The following is a 20746-nucleotide window of genomic DNA, read 5'->3' as shown; positions in this document are numbered from 1 at the left end:
CCGGAGAAGTTTCACCCAGCCTCCTTCGCCATGTCTGCTCCGGGTAAGTGACTCAGAGGAGCAGATGTTTACTTTAGATTTTCCGACTGTATTGTTTGTGTGTTTTCTTTTGTCATTTCGCCATTATGAAATGATGAGGCTCTTTCGACTCGAAAGTTTCCACTGAACGAGCACCTTGTGCTCGGGTCATTTTTTTGGGTTCCTCCCCAAGGTGGTGAAATCTGACAGAAATTCCTTGAATGCATGCTTGAAAACACGTCCTCCCTCCGCGTGTGTGTGTGTGTGGGGGGGGGTCCTCCCTCCCCGTGGGGGGTCCTCCCTCCGCAAGGAGCAGAGCAGATGTTAGGAGGTGAAAGGTTGCTGTTTTTTTTAAATTTTTTAAAACAGTCTGCGTGATGCGTTTGAGGTCATCGGTGAAACAAAGCAGGAACTAAAAAAAAACAAAAACAAAAAAACAAGTTTGGTTGGAAAATGTGACGTCACTGCCAAAGCGGCGTGAACACAGGAAGACAAAACGCACACCACGTGCACCACAGGTGTGCTCTTTGAACGGAGGGAAACGGTCACTGCCGCTAGTCGGGAGGTTACCATGGCAACACGGTCGGCAGGAAGCAGGTGTGCTTTAAAGGCAAAAAGGAGACTTTTATTGTAGATTATGTTTTATTTATCTGATAATCCGTTTTTTTTTTTTAAATTTTTGATTGGTTTGGTAAAACTGAAAATACAAAAAAAAAAAAAAAGCGTTTTGTCTTCAGATTTAATTTTTTTTTTTTCTCTTTGAAACCACATTTCATAACTTCATTAAACTTTTATAGTAATTTAAAAGCATAAAACACTCAAGTTTCAGATAATCTTTGCGGGTAAGGGTTTAATGACTTGATCATGATTTCTCGTACGACCCTATGATGCAAACATCTTTTTCAAATTTCACTTCATTGACTTTTCCCTCCACAGCCTCCTCTTTTAGTTTGTCATATCCGCTGCTACTTTGCATGTATTCTTTATCGCTCTTCAACTTTTGAATAACTCTACATAAGTGATTCCTTTTACTTTCAATTGCTGTGGACTTCAACTATTATGTTGGTAGATAGCAGCATCTTTGGACAGCTGTAACATATTTCCCCTCAGTTGTACTGTTTTTTTTAATTAATTTTTTTAAAACAAATAGCGGATGTTTCTACCATTCGCAGATAAACACTTGTTTTGTCACCAGAATGTCAGGAAATGGTTTTATTTGGAAAGTTGGACTGATGCCTTTGAAGCTTGAATGATGTCAATTGTTATTATTTTATTACAATGAGGATTATTAATAGATAAAATGAAGCGTTGAGGCTCAGGATCTTTATCGTTACCACCGCGCTGAGCTGCCAGGTGAAAACCTCACTCAGGAGTGTCCTTCGTTCTTGGTCAGGAAAGTCTGCACCTGCTGAATTTCTGTCCAAACGAAGACTCTTGTAAAGTAATAACTCTGTTTATCAAGCTCTTTTAAACCAAACCCGTTTTTTTTTTTTTTTTTTTCCCCCATGAAAACGTGAGTAAAAAACAAACCACAGTGGGTGTCAGCCCACGACACCGTCCAGTTTTTCCAGTCGTGGCTGTTTGCACTGGGGCTAAGGGTTTAAAGCAGATATACTGGCTCTGCCCAACCATCAGGGAAGAGGAGGACGAGCCACAGTAAACACACATGTGCTATCAGCCACACACACACAGATCGTGACTCCGTGCTGGGATGACCGAAGCGCTTGTTGCTGAATCATTTTTCTCTTTATTTTATTGGGAGGTAAGAACCTGAAGCTCAGACTCGAGATGAGAAACCAAGAAACGGCTTTGAAGCTCATACTGTGTTTTTACATGTCATTTTTTTTTTCTCTACATGCTGTGATTTGATACGATTAGTTTTTCATTGGTTATTTTAGTTTCTACATTTTGTTTTATTTTGTTCGTTCATTTCAGTCGTTTGAAATTGAGCTCTGTTGTTTCCAATTTGAATGTGATCTTGGTTTTGTTGAGGAGCAAATACATGCGACACAATGAGGAAACGCTGCATAGATCAGAATTTGTATGCAAATTACACCGAGTTGTATCTTTTAAATTGAATGATGCAAATCAGTTAGTTTAAGCATGTTGAAAAGACATAAAGCGACATAAATGACCAGGAATTGTTTACTTCTAAATTCAGGCCAATCAAAAGTTGTTGTACTTTGATCTAACCATCATATCTTATCACATAATTACTCTGCGATGACACGGGTTGTTTTACGAGGTTGCGTATTGTCCTAGCTGCACGGTTAAAAGTGTGCCCAAGTTGTACACTGTTGTGTTTGAACATTTTGTTGATATTTGAATGTGTTTGTGTTTGTGAGGTGTGTTGGGTTCATGTTCCATGGTGGTTTTGCACTATGAATTGCACTGATTTAAAGAAAACCCTGGATGAAAGTATGACTGTGTAGAAGGTAAACAAATGTCATTGTCCTCTTTTCCAGGTTACCCAGGCGCTCCCAACTATCCACCCTACCCCATGCCTCAACCCGGCGGCCACTCCGTTGCCCCTTATCCAGGTCCTCCGGGGGAGTATGGAGACCCTAATCAAGCCCCTCCTCCCGGGTTCAACATGACCTACAATCCGGGCCAGCAGCCCGTCATGTATCAGCCAGGACCGATGGGCCACGTTCACGAGCAGGACTACGGCGGCCCTCCCGGAGGGATCTCCCAGCCTCCGGGCGGGGGTCTGTCTGCGGCTGCCGTCGGGGTTCCTCCGGGGCTCGAGTACCTCACACAGGTAGGCCGAAGGGAGATCAAACAAAAAAAAAAAGACTTGGCTTCGGGTCTTGAAGTTCCTGACGATGAGTAAGATGTTCGTCGGTGCAGTCAGGTGATTTGAAATGTGCTCCGCTGGTTTACGTTATCATGTGATCACCACTGGAATGTGTTTCTGAGGGTTGGACTCGCCGGCAATGACCGACAGTCTCTCTGTACTGTGTAGCACCATAACGAGCCGTAGGAGGGTTTGTACACGTGTAGCGGGAACATTAACTCACCTGACTTCTTCCATCCGTCACGTGTCTTGAAGGGAAATGAAACGTCACATGAAAACATTTCCTCTGTAACTGATTCACTTTTTTGTTCAGGTTTATCATGCTGAAATAAAACACATTATATAGTCAAGTATTTGCCAGTAATCTGAATACTTAAATCAGACTTTTAAATCAATTTTTTCCCTTTTAAAACAATGTACGATGTCAGTCCTGCCTCCTTTTTGAACTTATAAAGATCACATTCAACATTGCTCTCTCTAAAAACTGGAGCTCTGAAGCTTCTCTTTGTGCGAAAGAAACAGTTTACGAAACAAAATTTATACAAATTTTAACTGCCCTTTTTTTTTGGCTTGTTGACACGTATCTCTTCATGTACTCTGACAAAATAAAGACATTTTCTTCATACAGTAGAGTCTGACAGGTAGTTGATGGTTTTATGAAAATTCATGGGGAGGTTTGCTTTGCATTGCAAAAACGTGAAAACAAACTTGCTGCTTCTGTAAATAATTGGGGCAGACTTCCTCTTGACTTCTGTTACATAAGTTTCCCCGTTTTCAGAGTGTATTTCTCACATATTTTTTTTTCTCGTGTGGTTTTTAGATTGACCAAATCCTAGTCCATCAAAAAGTTGAACTCCTGGAAGGTACGGCAAGTTTTTTTTCAGTTAGTCATATATATATATACTCTTTGGAAACAGCAAATAATCTGCAGCGGTTCCTTTGAGCTCTAAACCTCTCAAAAGTAGATTATAATGACAGCCGACCTTGGTATGTTTTACTATGTACACTTTGTTGCTCACCGTTTCCACTCCCCTGCTTCCGACCCCACCCAGCATTCATCGGGTTCGAGACCAACAACCAGTACGAGATAAAGAACAGCCTGGGCCAAAAGATCTACAAGGCCAAAGAGAAGAACGACTGCTGCACCAGGAACTGCTGCGGCTCGCTGCGTAGCTTCGACATGAAAATCAAGGACAACACGGACCGGGAAGTCATCCGGCTCATACGGCCTTTCCGCTGCGTCTCCTGCTGCTGTCCCTGCTGCCTGCAAGAGGTCTGTGGACAAAATCTGTGTGCGTTTAGGTACAAATGACTCTGCAAGGGCCAAAACAAGTTGTTTAACAGCCCCATATTGAATTGATTCACCACACCAAGACAAATATTGATCCAAATCAGCGGTGAAATCGCTCTGATCACTCACTTCTGACATGAAGAAATACTCTTATCCGCTATAATATTGACCCTAAATGTGCCAAGATGATGCGTGTCATTACTCATGTTGTTAATAATTAATTGTATTGATTGTTTTGCTGGTTGAGATTTTTTGAGGGAGTGGCTACTTTTAGATCTCATGAAGGAGCAATAAGAAGAGTTGACAGAAGAATAACCAGTTAAAGGAAAAGTCTGTGAAGTCCAAGACGGACTTTTGTACGATAGTTTATTTTCGGTCAGTTCCACAGATACTGTCCTGTAAATATGATCCAGAACAACAAATAATCTGCAGCTGAAATGAGTTCCTAACAAATGTCAAACTCTTTTTTTTTTAATAACTGAACCGCTGAAAATGTGTTAAGGCTTGAATTTCCCCATAATGAAGGGCAGAGCTGTTTTGGTGGCTGTCATAGTTTGCTGGCCGCCTTCAAGTGTCAGCCAGCGATTCACACAGAAGTTCTCCGTGGTGTCGGTTTCAACCATTCAGGCTTCATTTGACTCGCTTCCTCTCCAACCAGGCACCGCTTCTTTCACCATTTGAGGTTTAACACCTCAGGCATACCCTGGGTGTTGTTTCAAAACCCATGGGTGACATTTCTAAGGCTACATCCATTTTAAAACAGTTTTTTTTTATACAGTCTATGGTAAAAACGTTGATGCCCACCTCTTTTACAAATCAGCTCAACCTTGTTGAAAACGAATCAATTATATTAGACTTGATTGTAAAATCAAGACGGACACATTGTTGGTTTTGGTCTTTTCATCAGGATTTTGTTTTTGTTGGTAACAAAACAAATATCATCAGCCATGTGCGCTTTTTTGCTTTTATTTGGATTTAAGGTTCCTGCTGCCACCGCAGAGCAACGGAGGCGAAACAAAGTTTGGTTTGTGGCGCTCACAGGACTGAAAAATGCCACTTTTAAAATGAGGCGAGGAATCTGTCTAAAACAATGGCCCGGTTGCTCTGGATAATCTGTCAGGATTGGAAGACATTTTGGGCATGTAAACGTAAAACTATTTGTCTAAATACAACTGAGAGTTGAGAAAAAGATTGTTAATCCGCTTTCGTTTACGTGAGAGAAAGTTATTCGTTCTTCTTGGCATAAAAACCTGCAGCCTCGCAGCTCTCGCTGGCTTTATATTCGGAGATTGTCCGTCTTTTTCCTCCCGTCGCCTTGCGTTGCTGCAGCTGAGTGGTGTTTCCACGTCTTTGTGCTCCAGTGTGCTCAGGCGGTGGGGGGGGGGGGTTGTTAAGAGCCTGAATGGGCCTTTGTCCGTCCAAACTGTCTCCTGGACTCCCTGATCCTCTGCTACCCGCCCACCGTCCGTCTACAGTGCGCTCCCACTGGCATCAACTCAACCTGACGCACTCGCATACTGCAACTTCTGTTTCCCGGCCAGACGGGAGCCACGTGAGATGCGTTAGCTTTGTTATGTGCGTTCTCAATAGAGCGGTCAAGAGCCTCACTTATCATTCCTGCAGTGTGACGTGCAGCGTAACCCCGTGATGTTTTATTTATAGCCGTCGGTGTCGAAGTTATGAGAGCAGCGTGTCAATCTGTGAAGAAATAACGTTCTGATTTGGTGTCGGGGACGGTGCATGTGTCTAACTAAGCATGTGACCCACAGATGGAGGTCCAGGCACCACCGGGCACCACCGTTGGCTACGTCAAACAGGACTGGCACCCTTTCCTGCCCAAATTTTCCATCCAGGGAGCGAACAAGGAGACCCTGATGAAACTGGAGGGGCCCTGCTTCGCCTGCAACTGCTGCGGGGACGTCAACTTCGAGGTGAGCGCCAACGCAACTACTCAGGTGCATTTCATGTCGTTCAACCGAGAACGTGTCTCCAAAACCATTTCAGTATACTTATTCACTTTATTCCACAAAGTTGAAGCTCTACCCAGCAGTTGACGAAGCACTGATGTAAAAACGATGGCGTCAAAATGATGACGTTAAAAATGACGACCTAAAGTAAAGTACTCAGAGCGAAGTAAAAATGACGACCTACGGCCGGACCGACTGCTTCGCCCTGACTCGGTATGTTAACCTCAGCTAACCACCGACTGGTCTCACGTCTCTCATCAAGAAAAGCCGAAGCGTGAATTAACACCTCGACGTCTGGGTCAAAACTTTTCAGCCTTTTTTTTTTTTTTTTTTTTTTCGTACAAAAGACGTGGTGTTAAAATGACTCGAGAGCTTGTGAACAACTTGTGATGAACTCCCGTCGCTCCGCAGCTGAAGGGGAGAGATGGCGGCAAACCCATCGGTCGCATCAGCAAACAGTGGAGCGGCCTGCTGAAAGAAGTCTTCACCGACACCGACAACTTCGGCATCCAGTTCCCGATGGACCTGGACGTGAAGATGAAAGCCGTGCTCATGGGAGCCTGCTTCCTCATCGTAAGTTTCGGCGACAAACGCTTCCATTACAGTTTATTTGTATTTGTATTGTTTTTTTTTTGGTGGGTTTTAGTGACGATCACGTCATTCTTCGCTGTTGCTTTGCAGGATTTCATGTTCTTCGAGAAGGTCGGGGAAGCCAACCAGCGGAGCTCCGTGTTTTCATAACAGGAAACGGCAGCGTGAGAGCAAAGGTCATCTCCTGTTATTCATCGTCCATACTTTTTTTGTTGTTTTTGTTTTGATCGGTGCCAGTCCCAGAATCCATTTATATACACGCATACGGCGACATCATTTAATTAACCAGCATTTTTTTGGGGGGGAAACCGGTCCGAGCTCGGTGACGGGCGTTTCTTACAGCCTGTAGAAGTTGTGTCTGTTTTGAAGTGAATGAACGTACCTCCAGCAAACACATAAACCCTGCCAAAGAAAAGCAGCCTGACCCTGAATGTCTTCTTCAGGGTCGACACACACACAGAAATGAACGCACACGCATACTTTTGAACGAGCTTGATGCTACGCTAACATCGACAATACGAATCAGTGCCGTCTTTTTTTTTGTCTGCTACGCGCACGCTTTATGAGAGAACGGCAGTAGATATAGTTTAAGTGCAATATACACAAATATATGCATGTGAACAAACTAAACCCTAACTTATCTCTTGCACCTGTTGAATATCGTCACATTAACATGGTCGTTGCGGCTACATAAGCATGCTGACGTTAATATTTAGCCGCATAGCTGTGGACTTTTTACTGTTTTTGTTGTTGTTGTTTTTTTTTTTTTTTTTTTACCAAAAGCATTATAAGAAGCTGGGATGTTAGCTGCAGGAAACAGGCTGGTTGTTGTGTTGGTGAGCGGACCGGCAGCATGCTCGCTGACAGTATTTACCAAAGTTCTTGGTTGTTGTTTTTTTCCTCTTCAGCCGCCCGTAGTGTACTTCAACAAAACTGTTAAACGGGCGACACTGTAAATGCTCTCGTGGCCCCTTTGGCGGTCCAGCGGTTGCCACGGACAGCTGGGCCACAGTATGACCTCCAGAGACCGCTGTGTTGAACACGTGACGACGTAGTACAGGGAGAGCAGTGGGAAAAAAAAAAAAAAATAGGAGTAAAAGTAGTAATAGAAAGCAGAAGTTGAGGTCGGTGACCTCCGAAGGGTTGAAAACATCACCGGTTGAAGGGTTTTGAGGAAACGTGATCTCTGCACAGACCTGAACTTTCAGCTCATCTGATTTATGCGCTGCTTCAGGACGTGTTTTGAAAATAGCAGGTTGAATGTAGGCTGTTTAATGCCGTTAGCTGCTCTCTAATAATCATTCGGGTGGTTTCCCCCGTTCTTGTTCAGATAAAATGGGTGGGCCTCCCTTGAGGCTTCGTTGCCACTAGTGCTTTCAAATCCAGACCGCAGCTCACTGTGACGTTGTCAGTGACTAAACGTGTCTTACTTTCACCTGTATATGCATCGACCAGTAATCTGACCTCTTATAAGGAAAGTAGCCAAATGCTGTACAGTGCAGGTAATTGTTCACTAACAGTTTTGAAGTTAATCTTGCAGCACGGGCTTTCTTTTGTATCCGTTGTGTATGTGCAGCATTCATTTAAACAAAAATAGTTTTGTACCATTTTCTTTCTTGTTTTGTGATTGTACTTTTTTTTTTTTTTCCAAAAAAAAAAAATAAAGATTTCAGAAATAAAAAAATAAATGCCATGTTAAGTCATTATCAAAGTGTAGCTGTGTTGTGTTCTTCTGCTCCAGTGACCATTCAGGAAACTGTGGGAAAGGCCCTAGTTAATCAGTCTAAATGTGAAACACCTGGTTTCTCTTGGTGAGGGGGGAAAAGAAACATACAGTCGCTTGTTGTCAAAATGAGTCCAAAGTCGACTTAAACGTTTTCCTCAATCGCTGCTAATGTTCTCAGTTTATTGGTTTCAGTTCAAGAGTCCTCTGAAATGTGACACAATTACAGAAAGATATTTAAATTGTTATTTTGGAGGCAATGAAATGAGACAAAAACCTCTACACCGTGATCAGAGACTGCAGGTTTGACTGCGCCCCCTCCTGGGAGCGTGTGAGAAGTGCATGCAGAGAGTTCAGGAGGACCATGTCTGCACATGTCCATCTGTCCTCAGCGTTTCCAGGAAGTGACTCGATTTAATCCTGCGATTCTTATTAAACAGGAAGTCCGTGCTTTGCGGCTGGTCGTCAAACAAAATGTTCACCTGAATTCATGAAAATATCTGACTATATGTAAGGTCTGAGTGGCTGGGTTTGAATCAGTAGCAATGATCGGAGTCATTATCTCTGTCAGAAGAGAAATTTAATTTAAGGGCAGGGAAATTAAATTAAATTAAGAGTCACACACATTAAATCTTTCGAAAAAGGTAACGGACACAAACACAATTCAAGGACTCCACTGATTTAGCACTTGTAGATGAAAGTATGAAAAGTCTTCTCTCTTGTCGACACCTGGTGCCTACATTACCCACAATGCAACTAGTTTAAAGAATTTCCTAAACAAAAGCCAGCTTGTGATTTGCTAATGGCGTTTCTATATTATTATTAAAACCAAGATCTGATGTTATTGGAAGCAAAGTGACGTACTTAAACTCGAGGGTATGACGCGACGTTACGCAGAAAAGTTAACTTTACTGAAGAATAATCTGATATTTGTGGTTATAAAAAGCTACAAGCAGTCATCGTGGCACGGTTTCAAATCGAAGCAGGAAATGGAAAAGACTGGCAGATCATCAATTTTATTTTATTGAACACGACAATAATTTCTAATACAATATATACAAAATTCATTAAGGTACAAAAAATATTTGCAAAAACATGTGCTGAAAATGTCGCAGAAATATAAAAACAGTGGTGAGGAGTCTTTTTGCCAACTTCCTGTGTTTGAGAATATTTTTTTACTTCTCACATCCATCCATCTTCATTTTATGTGACCTGGACTGTTTCCGTATCGAACGCAGTCGATGGCGGTTGTATCGTGCCGGAGCGTCGCCGTAAAGCAAAGACGTCACTACTGAAGTCCACCAAAGCCAGCCGGGATCTCCTCAGACTCGTCTCTCTGCGCTGACCTGAGGCCGCTCCCTCTCTCCGGGAGCGTCCCGAGACCACCGGATCAGGTACCGGCTGGCCAGCTGCAGGTTCCACTGGTACCTGGTGAGGATCCTCAGGCAGTCGTCTTTGGAGCAGAGGCTCAGCGAGTACAGCTGCTCCAGCTGAGGAGACAAGAGGGGAGAGGACGAGGCTCAGAAGCAGCCATCTGCGGATACGTGTTTCGATTTTAGAATAAAACATTCACGTTAGTTTATGTCATAAAGTGGAGCTGCGTCAGAGAAGAACGTCCTCAATTCCTCGTGTTTTCTGTCATATCTTTAATACACTTATATATTCGACATAAATCACTTTTTATTGTCTTTTTGTTGAAGGCCGCAGCACAATTTAACCTCCTTTGCCTTTTATTCTACAAACAGCTTCAAACAGCAGATTGTTCTGTGTTAACAGTCCGTCCACGGTCTGACCTTGAGTTGCTTCTCAGCCCTCACTGGGTTCCAGTCGTTCCGCTGAAGCGCAGTATGAACCTCTTCAATGGTCGCCCCGTGTACCGCCTCCATGACCTGAGCACAGCAACACGTGCCTATTTGAGTCCACTCAGCGAGAGGTGAGGGGAGAAAAAGCATCCGGCACGATAAGAAACTTGCTCCCACCTGTGCAACGAGGCCGTCTCTGGTGTTCTGCACGTGAGGCGGCTTGTCCCGATCTCTCCCTCGTTCTCGATCTCTTTCCCTGCCGTCCGTGTCGTCCAGCTGCGGGGTCGAGCGTGCAATCTGGGCCATTTTGGCCAGGTTGGAGCCTCCGACGCCCGGCTGAGGCTGCGCCTGAGGCGACGGGACAATCTGCGCGGGCCACGAGGGGCCCGGGGCCGGGTGGATCGGGGGCCTCCTCTGGGATTTAATGTTCAGGTGTTTCAGGTTGGGGAGTGGCGGTCGGGGAGGGGGAACGATGCTGGCATCGCTGAACCGCCGAGGATCCTGCTGCATCAACATGCTCTGAGGAAGCATGAGTCTGCCCTGCTGATCCACTCTGACCTCCCCGACTGTATGAGCTCGCGGCCGATGGCCGCTTAAGACCGACTCCAGGCTGTGGGTCATACCTGAAGACACAGGGAGACGTCCTTTTTTAATGAGAAAAGTACAGTTCATAGTAGTACTGAATAGAGGTGGCAGGTGAATTATTCTAGCATACAGCACATAGGCACTGCCAAGCTTCCTGATTCGGCCAACAGGGGGCAGACTTGTCAAATATGAATTACTTCCCAGATGGATTAGATGCTGTAAATATAAACAATACAACAAAAAGCAACATTTTATTTACTTTTTAAACATAATTCACAAATACATGAATGCATAAGTGTGCAATTACTCTTAATGAGTGATATTTAAAATGAGTTTTTGCAGTTTTTAAGGGTTGGGGACCTTCAGCAGAGACTGTGTGTAATGACAGGGGCAGTGTAAATGCAAGCAGGAAGTACAGCATTAACAGTGGCATGGAAAGAAGATGGCAGCCATTTTTGTTTAGGTTACCACAGCCAGGATATTTTTTAGTTCCTACCTGCCATTTTCTGCAGGTTGGATCCCTCCTTCTCCCTGCTGGCGCTCGGCTTCCAGCTGCCGCTACTGCACACACACAAGGGATAAACAACAGTAAACAACGTTAGACCGGACGGCCTCGGCTCGCAGACCATGCAGACTGACAGCAGGTGAAAGGTCAAGGCGGCGCGTGCACTTCGCATTGTGCAATAAAACTCAGTGACTCAGAGACCGGAGGTGGAAGTTTATGGGGTTTTCGACACGATAAAGGCAGAATACAACAACGTAGAAACCTATTTACAGATTGCTCATTTTCGTTGTTTTGTTGCATCCCGACAGGAAAACAAATTGGCAGGAAACTAAGCAGGAAAGGCTGAAAGGCAATAACGAGAGGAGACCACCGTAAAACCCTATAATGTTGTTAAAACAGCTTTTAGACGTGATATTTGGATTTCAGGATCTATTTCTTTGGTTTGATGGTGCTTTTTTTATGATTTCAAGCCACTGGGTTTTTCTGTTTTTTAAAAAATAAAATTAGCATGACTGATTTATCACTTTGAATTTAGGTCAGACAGTAAACTATAATCCTTCAGTGTTTTTTACTGGTTCCTGTTTAGCTTAGTTATTTCTATACCTGCAGATAACTGGTCAAACATACAGTACGTATCAGGATACTTTCAGTTCAGCCTTTGAGGGTGTTCAAAAACAACAGTGGTAAAACAAAATGGTAAATGTGAGGTCTTTCTTGTCTGTAATCAAACATGATCCCGTCTTATTATTTTTGCACCACCATTTATCTTTCATAAATGGAATGTTTTTTTTAAATTTATTATTATTATTATTTTTTATAGAAGAAGTAAATATACTAAATCAGATAGAGAAGAGTGAATGAGGAGAATCACTGACTCTTCCAGGCTCACAGGTTTCCCCCAGTGCTCAGGTTTGATGTCTCTGTGGCCGGTGTGCTGCAGGCTGCCCTTCACCGGGCCGGAGATGAGAGTAGTGGGGTTCGGCCCGGGGTTGTTAGAGGCGGCAGCGGCAGCAGCAGGAGGGTGTGACGGCACGGTGAGGCTGGCGGGAAACCAGCCGATGGCCAGCGTCCTCTGGTTCTGGCCCCGCCACTCACTCAGCTCCAGACTGGACGGAGAGGAACATTTGGTTCAAATGAGATTCCATCGTTTAAAAGAAACTTACGAACAGAAGGCAATAACATCACTGAAATGACTCTGGTGTGCTCATGCTAAGTAGCTTGTACTTGTACTGAACTTTACGGGTGTGTTTGGTTGCTTATGAGTTAAACTCTTCATTTCTCAAGAGGATAAATATGTTATTCTTTTAAAACATACATAGTCTTGCTTTGAGCTGCTGAAACTGTCTGGTGTGACAGGATATATGTACGTTACGAGTGCTTCTACTTTTTTATTTGTGTCACCTTTACTATTTTACCAGCTGTACAGAGAAGAGAATCAAGAAACAAGTGAACCGGTGTTTGCTGAAGAAGACTAAATGTGAAATGTGCTAACGGGACCTTTAATACACAAACTGTCCACTGAGGTCAACAACGAACCAACAAGAAAAGAAATTCACAACAACAACAAAAATACAAAAAATATTTATGCTTGGGGATCGTTTCCTGCATCAGGACTCACATACTTTTTTACTAAAGAGCACTGAACACTTGATGACTCACTTTGGAGGTTCTTTGCGCGACTGAAATCCTTTTAAATGGCCTTCAGTTCAAGTTACTAATAAACAAAGTGCATGTTTGGAGTAGTTTTTTATGTTTTTTTGAATATTTTTAGGGTATATTTATGACTGTATAAGAAAATAGAAACAAAAATCTGCCTACAGTGACACAGTGAATACCATCTTGAACACTGTGTGGACAGTGAAGCTGCTGGACTCGTTCGACAAATGAAGCTAAATGCATTCGAGGACTGGATGAGATTACGGCTGGAATGCACCATTTAAGAGCAGCCTGATTTAAACCACTGCTTCATCTTAACAAAAGGCCCATTGTGCCTTTGCTCTTTGTATCCGGCCCTCCTTTCTCTTACTCACCCGTGGTCTATGACGGTCACAAGGTCGTTGGCCAAAAGTGGGAGTTTCCTGGATTCAGCAAAGTCTCTGGTTGCTTGCATCTCCACTGGTTTAGCCTGGTGAAATCGGGAAATATAATAAGATGCCGTGCAAAGACTGATTAGATGTTCTGATTTCATCACCAATGACGTAAAAGCTTCACGTAATGTTCGGACCTCTGTCACCATGGCGGTGAGCTGGGCGAAGCTGGGTCTGTCGGCAGGATTGCAGGCCCAGCACTTCCTCATGACGGCGTAGAGATCCTGAGGGCAATCCGGCGGTTTCTCTAGACGCTCCCCCTCCCGCTCCACCCGCCACAGGATCTGGACCGAAGAGGGTAAAGGTCAGAGACAAATCTGTCAAAACGAGCATGAATACAAACACTAAAAGCACAGCGTGAATGTTCAGATGCTGACGAGCGCGTACCTCTCGGCCCGACAGACCCAACCAGGGTTCCTCGCAGTAGGTGAACATCTCCCACAGGGTGACGCCGAACATCCAGACGTCTGAGGAATGGGAGAAGGAGCCGATCCGAAGACTCTCCGGAGCGCACCTGGAAGAGAAGAAGCCACACAGACCAGCAGGAATAAGTGTGCTCTTCATATTATTAGTAATTATTTCCTCCTCAAACTTTTGAATCTTCCCAGCGGCCCTCACCATGCAAACGGGATCCTTCTGTGTGCCGTCATGACGTAGTGGTCCGTCTCTTGGCTCAGACCTCGCATGAGACCGAAGTCTCCGATCTTCACCATCTCCCTGTAGGCCAGCAGTACGTTCCTGGCAGCCAGGTCCCGATGGATGAACCTCCTGCTCTCCAAGTACTCCATACCTGCCACGATCTGCGTAGCAAAGAGCCAGAGGCGGACCAGAGGGTACTCGTACTGACGGGAGCGCAGGGTGTCGTACAGAGAGCCCGAGGGGGCCAGCTCTGTCACCTACAGCAAGAAGACAAACAAGGTCAGTGCGTATTCCAGCTCCGAAAAACACATTTATTATCACTAACGGATCGGCCGGTTATCAACTCACCATCTTGAGGGGCTGTGTGAGCACCACGCCGTAGAGTCGAATGATGTTGGGGTGGTCTAAGGACTGCATGGTGGTCACCTCTTGGAGGAAGTCGGTCAGCGCGTCCGTCTGCCTCGACGTGCTGCTCCTCAGGGATTTCACTGCTACGGGCAGCTGAGAAGAGTAAAGAGACGGAGGCTTGATCTCAATCATGGCGCGCACACACACACACACACACACACACACACACACACACACACACACACACACACACACACACACACACACACACACACACACACACACACACACACACACACACACACACACTCAAACGCACTTCAGCAAGCAGCACCAAGTAGCTCAAAGACGCTAAAATCCTCTGGACCTTCAAAGTCAGGTGATGACCATGTCGATTCAAGTTTCAATTCAATCCACTCTATTTATTTCAGTGTAAAATCACCACGTACCAAAACACTTCACGAAAAACCTACAACAAGCAAAACAACGAGCAATCACACTGAAATATCGCTGTCAAAAAAGTAGTAACATAAGCATAACCAGGGGACTATAGACTTTACCAAAAAGAAAGGTTTTCAGAATAATCTTAAAGGTGTGAAGGAATTTGCATTCCCTATTAGGTCTCCCTGTCTCATCGGGTTTCCCGAGCCCATGAGGTTTCGTCCTGGACTCCTGTGCTGCCACGAGACAACGTCTGTTGTGGCTACAGAAGGAGACCGTCGAGCGGTCCAAGGTTAGCCGAGTTTCAAGGATGAAGCAGGCGCCTCTCCTTATCTTAAATAACAGAACATTCTCGAGGACAATATGAACTGGACCTGGTCGGGTAGGAACGGACAGGTGGTTCGACATCTTTAAGCTCGTCACTGACTATACTGCGTAACTGTATATGTTAGTTTAACGGTACATAATGCACAGCATCCGATCTGTAAAATAGTCCCTTACCACTCTCCCGGTGGACGTGTGCCACTCTCCCCTCTTCACCACCCCGAAGGACCCGGAGCCTATCTTCTCCCCCAGAATCAGCTCAGTGTCCTGGATGAGGCAGGGGAGAGCCCGGCTGCCGCCGTCCTGGCCCTGAGCGGGGCTGCCTCCGCTACACTGCTCCCCTCCATCCGGACCTCGGCTGCTGAACACCTGTGTGCAGCGACACGTCAATAAACAAGAACCAACCTGCCAGGTTTGATAACGCGGAGCTCTCGCAATACAGAGATGAAGGAGATGTTTCAGACCTTGGGCTTCCATGGCCGTGAACGTGAGTTTGTCTTGTAGCGTTTCAGAGCGTCCCATAATCTCCTTTGTCCTGCAAAAAAAATAAAATAAAAAATCACAGATTGCTAGGTAGGTAGGTAGGTAGGTATATATCACTGTATATTGATTATATTTCAATTTTGCACTCAAGGTTAGATGACTTAAGCTCTAAACAGTTGTTAAATTGGACACTTTTTTTTTTAAGCCACTTAAATTGATCTCAGAAAAAAAGGAATATAAAATATGTGACGAAAACAACGTGAAATAAACCAAAAAAGTGCAAGTAATGCTAAAAACCCTGTGAAATAAAAAGGCAGGCTTATCTTGAACTACAGCTATTTGTATATTCTTCTAAAATGTGAGAATTATTCTCTGATTTCATATTCTGACTACACAGTAAATTTACTATTTTTATATTCTGGACAGCTGTGGGACAAGATTATCTGTTTTCTAAGGAGCCTCTTGGTCCGAGGATGTGATTTTGATCGACAGTTTTATATTTGTTTTTATGAAAAAACAAATAGCTGGTTCACCGAATAGGAAAACGATTGTTAATTGCAGCCCAAAGATACAAAGCAACCGAACACAGAGACGCATGGTAGCAACGTGGAAAAGAAATCATTTTTAGTGGAGCGTTGCTTTAAATTTACGCCGAATATCCTCAAGATGTACAAAGTGAATTTCTGTGTGAAAAAAAAATAAAGCTGGAAATGAACACTTTAGTTTTTGAACTATGCTGGCAGCCTGTGAGATGCGGCTCAAAGAAAGCAAAAACATCAATAATGTAAATCGTGTATTGATTAGGGGCCTTTTAAACACAAACATTCTCCGGTGGGCAAACAGAAGACAACGCTTCTGAAGCAGGAGCGGCTCCGAACATCCATTACTGAGCCAAAAGGGAAATCTCTTCTGCCAGAGGCAGGGAGCGATCAAAGCAGGCTCACCGGGTTTGCTGATTCCGATCTGCTCCAAGTCCGAGTCCTTGACGTAGGCGAAGTGCCCGATGCGGGTGATGTTGAGGCCATCTCTGACGCGCAGGTAGAACTTCTCCAGCTGGACCTCGGCCAGAAGTTGGTACAACCACTGAGTGTCCTGGTCCATCAGCATGACCCGGCCGACCTGACTGTGGGGTCGAAGGTCAAAGGTCGTAAGGCGAGTAGTGACTCTCATTAAAACGTCTTCTCGATCGTGTTTCTGGACGGCAGATATAAAACTGAGCTCTGTGTCAGGGCTCGTTAAAGACCTGGTTTAATGGTGACTTCGCTCCCGCTTTGAGCCTTGTTAGGTTGCCACGGTGACCTAACAAAAAGCCCTCTGAGTCCGACGCTGCGTTATTTGGCTCCTACCCAACTTTTAACAAGCTGTTGTCGGTGTTTGCGAGGGGAGGAATCTCACGCTGACGTCTGCTGATCACGCTCACCGCGTCAAGAGTGACAGCAGAGTGGACAAAGTACCGTCATTAGATCACACTAATAGGCAGTTAGCGACGCAGGTAAATCGGGAAAATGGGGAAAGACGATAGAATACGCACAGGAGAGAAAAAGAGGAACAGGTGGAGGTGGATACGGGAAACACAGAAACATGTGGGTTCAGTTTCAGAGCTGTGAGAAGGGCTCTGACTCACTCTGAACCTCAAAGGCAGCGATCCTGCAGGGAATCCTGCAGGTGTTTTGGAGCCACCAGTCGGACCGGATCCTGTTCACACAGTATTTATGTAACTACTTGAAGTGACACTGTTGAAATTTCTCTGAACCAGCAGCAGGTCTCTGAGTCTGTGCATCATTTTCTCCTTCCAGCTAATTAACCTTTAACGTTAATAAGTAGGCAGGGTTACACTGCTCTGAGTCACGAGCACGGTTTGCAAAACTCCCTTTTCGCTGGAAAATGAAAGGTTGGAAGCAGTGGCTGCTTCATCTGATAGTTTTAATCTCCAGCTCTTAATGTTACTGAAGGTTGTACAACCATAAATCACCTGCTTATCAGCACACCAAGCCCGGCAGGTATGAGTCAGGAAGGACCTTCAACATTCCCGTCAGATACCCTGGGAAAAAATTAACATCCACCCTAAACAACCTGCCAGGCAACATTATCTTTAGAAATTTAAGCTGCTCTGTTGGAACCACGGCTTCAAAAAACAAGTGCAAGAAGGTACTCGCCTGGGCTTGCACTCATTTATAGGGACAACTCCCAATTAAATATGCAACAAGGCGAATTCTCTGCAAGTCGCTTTCAAATTCAAAAGGAAAACACTCACAAAAGGTAAACAAAGAGAGTCTGTCTATGTACAGAGTGATGAATATTTAACCTGCCCGGCTACTGAAGAAAAGAATCTGATGGCACGCGTGGCCAACAGCTCAGTTATGCAGTTCACAGCCCGACGCGGCTGGACGGTCACGTTTAAAACTGTCCCGGCTTTAATGTGTTTTACGCTGCTGATGTCTGCTTCCTCAGACTGGAGCCCGAGAACAAAACAAAAGAAAAATCAAGATCACGATCACGTCATTCGTCAGTGACAGAGATGCTCCTGAGGAGGCTTCATTCCTGAAGAAAGAGCATAACCTCAGTCTGGTCTATTATCACGGGAGTTGAAGGGTGTGCCTTCAAAAAAACAGACAGCATGAGTGTGTATACAGTCGTAGTAGAGGAAGTGTTCAGATTTCTAACTTAAGTAAAAGTACTTCAGTACAATACTACTATCCACAGTATGCGAGTATTAATTGATACAATTTTATTTAAAGTATAACAATCCCATTCAGTGTTACACAATATAAGATTGTTATTATTGATAGATAAACATGTTTTTTTTTTCTACATTAAAGCTGGTGGAGATGATGCAACACTGAGCTGCTTTATAAACTGCCGGGTATTTCAATCTGCTGTGTTTCGATGTATCGATCATATATTTGTATTTAGACCTTGAATTAGAAAAGTAACTCCAAATCACAGCTGTCAAATAAATGTATTGTCATAAAAAGTACAATATTTCCTTGTTAAATGGGAGTGAAAAAGAATAAAGTAGCACAGAATCTAAAATGCCTTAATATAGTAATGGTGGATGTCAATTACACCACAGACACACAAATGGTTGGTTTGGCTTTATTCTATTATGATTTATTCTCAATTAGTCTGTGAAAGACACAAAAGCTGATTTCGTCTAAAATAAATTTTATAATATGAAGAACTACTGTCCTCTAAAGCACATTATCCACAAATTATTAAGTATTTTTTTGTGTGTGAAATACTTATTAAAAACGTGTTTTACACTACTTCCGTACAACCTTCGGATATATAGGCTAATTATCTCCACATATGAATAAATAATCTCCAATACTCACCGTTAATCAATATGACTCGGTCTCCCGGTTGTTGACTGTGTTTCTCAACCACACATGCCCCGAGGCAAGTGATCCATGTCGGATAGTGAAACCTCCAACGGCGTCGACGGAAGGTTCAAATCAAAACCCCAGTCCGAGCTCTCAACTCGTCCCGTCACCACACCGCAGATCCGGGGTGTTCCTCCGAGGCTTCAGATGTGACCTATATTTTAATGTACCGCGCGCCGGTGCGTATCAAGTGATCTACCTACCTGTGCGCGCGCGCGTTTTCCACCTCCCTTCACCGCCCGCGCGCAGTTCCTCAGCTGGCCACACCCCTTCCTGACTTCTCACCTGAGCTCTTCAACACCGGGAGAAGCTGCAGACAAAACAACAACAACAACAACAACCGTAAATCACCTGCACCGACAACACAACTCGCAAAATGTCATAAATCATGTGTCGAAAGTAAAAGGACAGTCAAGTTGGCTCCGAGTCAGCTGGAGCTGTGCATCCGTGTGGTCTCACTGGATGAAGCGAAGCAATAAGCAAATATTATCATTTTTAATTAGGATATCATGCAAAAAAAATAATTATGTAAATGCATGTATGTATAAAATCATTTTTTTTTTATTATACATGAACATCAAACATGGTTTGAGGCTATAGGGACTGATGGTATAAAAAAAAAAGTTCAAAATTAAATAAAAGTTTAACAAATATATTGCGTAAAAAAAAAATTGAAGTTGTAATTTACACATTAATAAACACATTCAAAACGTTAGCCCCAAGTTTCACCTACAGAAAACCATTTTATAAGGTTGGGTAAAAGCTTAGTTGGCTAAAACTCTTCCAGCTGATGTTAACTAGAGCACAGCTTCAGGTAAGTTTACCTAGTTAAAACCAGTTTATAATGTGTCATCTAAAATAATAAAATACACCTTATTAATAATATAATGTTAGCTGGGAGGCTAAAACCAGTTTATTATGTGTTGAGGTTTAAATATTTGTTTGATTATAATTTGATTTAAATTCATGGCTATTTTTGAAGCAGATGTTTGTAATGTTTGTTGAATTCATATTTTTTCTATCTTAAATTTGATGGGTAACAGATGAAGAAATAAAAACTAAACGTTATGCTGTACAAAACAACAGTATTAACAACCACAGTCTTAAAGTGACCAGAAAGTTTAAATAATAGCTTCTTTAAAAAAAAAAAAGTTTATAAAGTGGGATTTACACAGACTATTTGTAATATATTTATTATAAAGAGCTGTTTGTTTGATATTATTTAACTGTCCTCATTGTGTTCAGATTAAAGTAGATTAACCATGACTGGGGTGGAAATTATTACTACAAATAAAACTATTCATTCTCTCCATTGGTCATATTCAATTACGTCTGGAGTTAGACGAAACTTGCCATGAGTCAAATGAAGAAAGTCAAATAGTTTTCGGTCTCTGTCTCTTTTTTTTTTTTTGGGTCATACCTGCCGTGTTGCTAAGCAGGTTTGACAGGATTGCTTTCAGCCTCACAAGTGGCCGTTCGTTTGAATACAAATCGAGCAGCACGGACGACCTGCCTGAACTCTGCACCTCCTGGTACAGTATCTCTCCTCCTCCCTGCTCGCCTGAATTGCTCAACAGGCACAATGGATTTCAGTGCAGCCATTCAAAGGACCCTGCAAAACGCAAACCGGCCGTGGAGATCCGTTTTCACGTTTTTCTTTTAATGCACTTCCAACTAGATTAGCTGAAGAGGCAGATGACCTGATGCAGGGGATGTTATTGTAATGACTTGTGGCATTAACAAAGAATACAATTGATTGCAA

General features: G+C 43.6%; 2 protein-coding genes across 4 annotated transcripts; one reads left to right on the top strand and one right to left on the bottom strand.

Moving 5' to 3' along the window:
* On the top strand, nucleotides 1–8299 carry LOC138635432 (phospholipid scramblase 1-like). 3 transcript variants are annotated; one of them, XM_069722895.1, is made up of 7 exons: nucleotides 1–43; nucleotides 2484–2779; nucleotides 3636–3678; nucleotides 3868–4088; nucleotides 5876–6037; nucleotides 6485–6646; nucleotides 6755–8299. In XM_069722895.1, the coding sequence occupies exons 1-7, from the start codon at nucleotides 31–33 to the stop codon at nucleotides 6812–6814; spliced, it is 957 nt and encodes a 318-aa protein (XP_069578996.1). In that variant the 5' UTR covers nucleotides 1–30; the 3' UTR covers nucleotides 6815–8299. The 3 variants fall into 3 exon arrangements, with proteins under 3 accessions (XP_069578996.1, XP_069578997.1, XP_069578998.1); XM_069722896.1 differs by lacking the exon at nucleotides 1–43 and adding an exon at nucleotides 1684–1780; XM_069722897.1 differs by lacking the exons at nucleotides 1–43; nucleotides 2484–2779; nucleotides 3636–3678; nucleotides 3868–4088 and adding an exon at nucleotides 5559–5681.
* Nucleotides 8300–9394: 1095 nt separating this feature from the next.
* Nucleotides 9395–19186, bottom strand: tnk1 (tyrosine kinase, non-receptor, 1). The gene is made up of 14 exons (XM_069722908.1): nucleotides 18937–19186; nucleotides 16546–16724; nucleotides 15583–15653; nucleotides 15296–15487; nucleotides 14354–14506; nucleotides 13985–14262; nucleotides 13754–13880; nucleotides 13504–13650; nucleotides 13310–13404; nucleotides 12155–12385; nucleotides 11271–11335; nucleotides 10367–10812; nucleotides 10181–10276; nucleotides 9395–9877 (listed from the first exon to the last, which is right to left on the bottom strand). The coding sequence occupies exons 2-14, from the start codon at nucleotides 16706–16708 to the stop codon at nucleotides 9710–9712; spliced, it is 2232 nt and encodes a 743-aa protein (XP_069579009.1). The 5' UTR covers nucleotides 16709–16724; nucleotides 18937–19186; the 3' UTR covers nucleotides 9395–9709.
* Between the last annotated feature and the right edge of the window lie 1560 nt (nucleotides 19187–20746).

The sequence above is a fragment of the Brachyistius frenatus genome, unplaced genomic scaffold, assembly GCF_029030835.1.
Source record: "Brachyistius frenatus isolate BFR_SWC_R1_liver_20210118 unplaced genomic scaffold, ASM2903083v1 Contig_308, whole genome shotgun sequence".
Classification (NCBI taxonomy): domain Eukaryota; kingdom Metazoa; phylum Chordata; class Actinopteri; family Embiotocidae; genus Brachyistius; species Brachyistius frenatus.
Note: the sequence above shows the minus strand (reverse complement) of the source record. Positions and strands in the feature narration are given on the sequence as shown.

What these genes read in the sequence shown, in the direction of transcription:
- LOC138635432 (XM_069722895.1), top strand. An exon ending in GGCTCGAGTACCTCACACAG is followed by an intron (nt 2,780 to 3,635) that starts GTAGGCCGAAGG and finishes TGTGGTTTTTAG; the next exon opens with ATTGACCAAATCCTAGTCCA. An exon ending in GTCCCTGCTGCCTGCAAGAG is followed by an intron (nt 4,089 to 5,875) that starts GTCTGTGGACAA and finishes TGTGACCCACAG; the next exon opens with ATGGAGGTCCAGGCACCACC.
- tnk1 (XM_069722908.1), bottom strand. Translation starts at nt 16,708, where the DNA reads ATGCTGATGGACCAGGACACTCAGTGGTTGTACCAACTTCTGGCCGAG. An exon ending in TCACCGCCATGGTGACAGAG is followed by an intron (nt 13,405 to 13,503) that starts GTCCGAACATTA and finishes CGATTTCACCAG; the next exon opens with GCTAAACCAGTGGAGATGCA. An exon ending in GGGCTGAGAAGCAACTCAAG is followed by an intron (nt 9,878 to 10,180) that starts GTCAGACCGTGG and finishes TTGTCTCCTCAG; the next exon opens with CTGGAGCAGCTGTACTCGCT.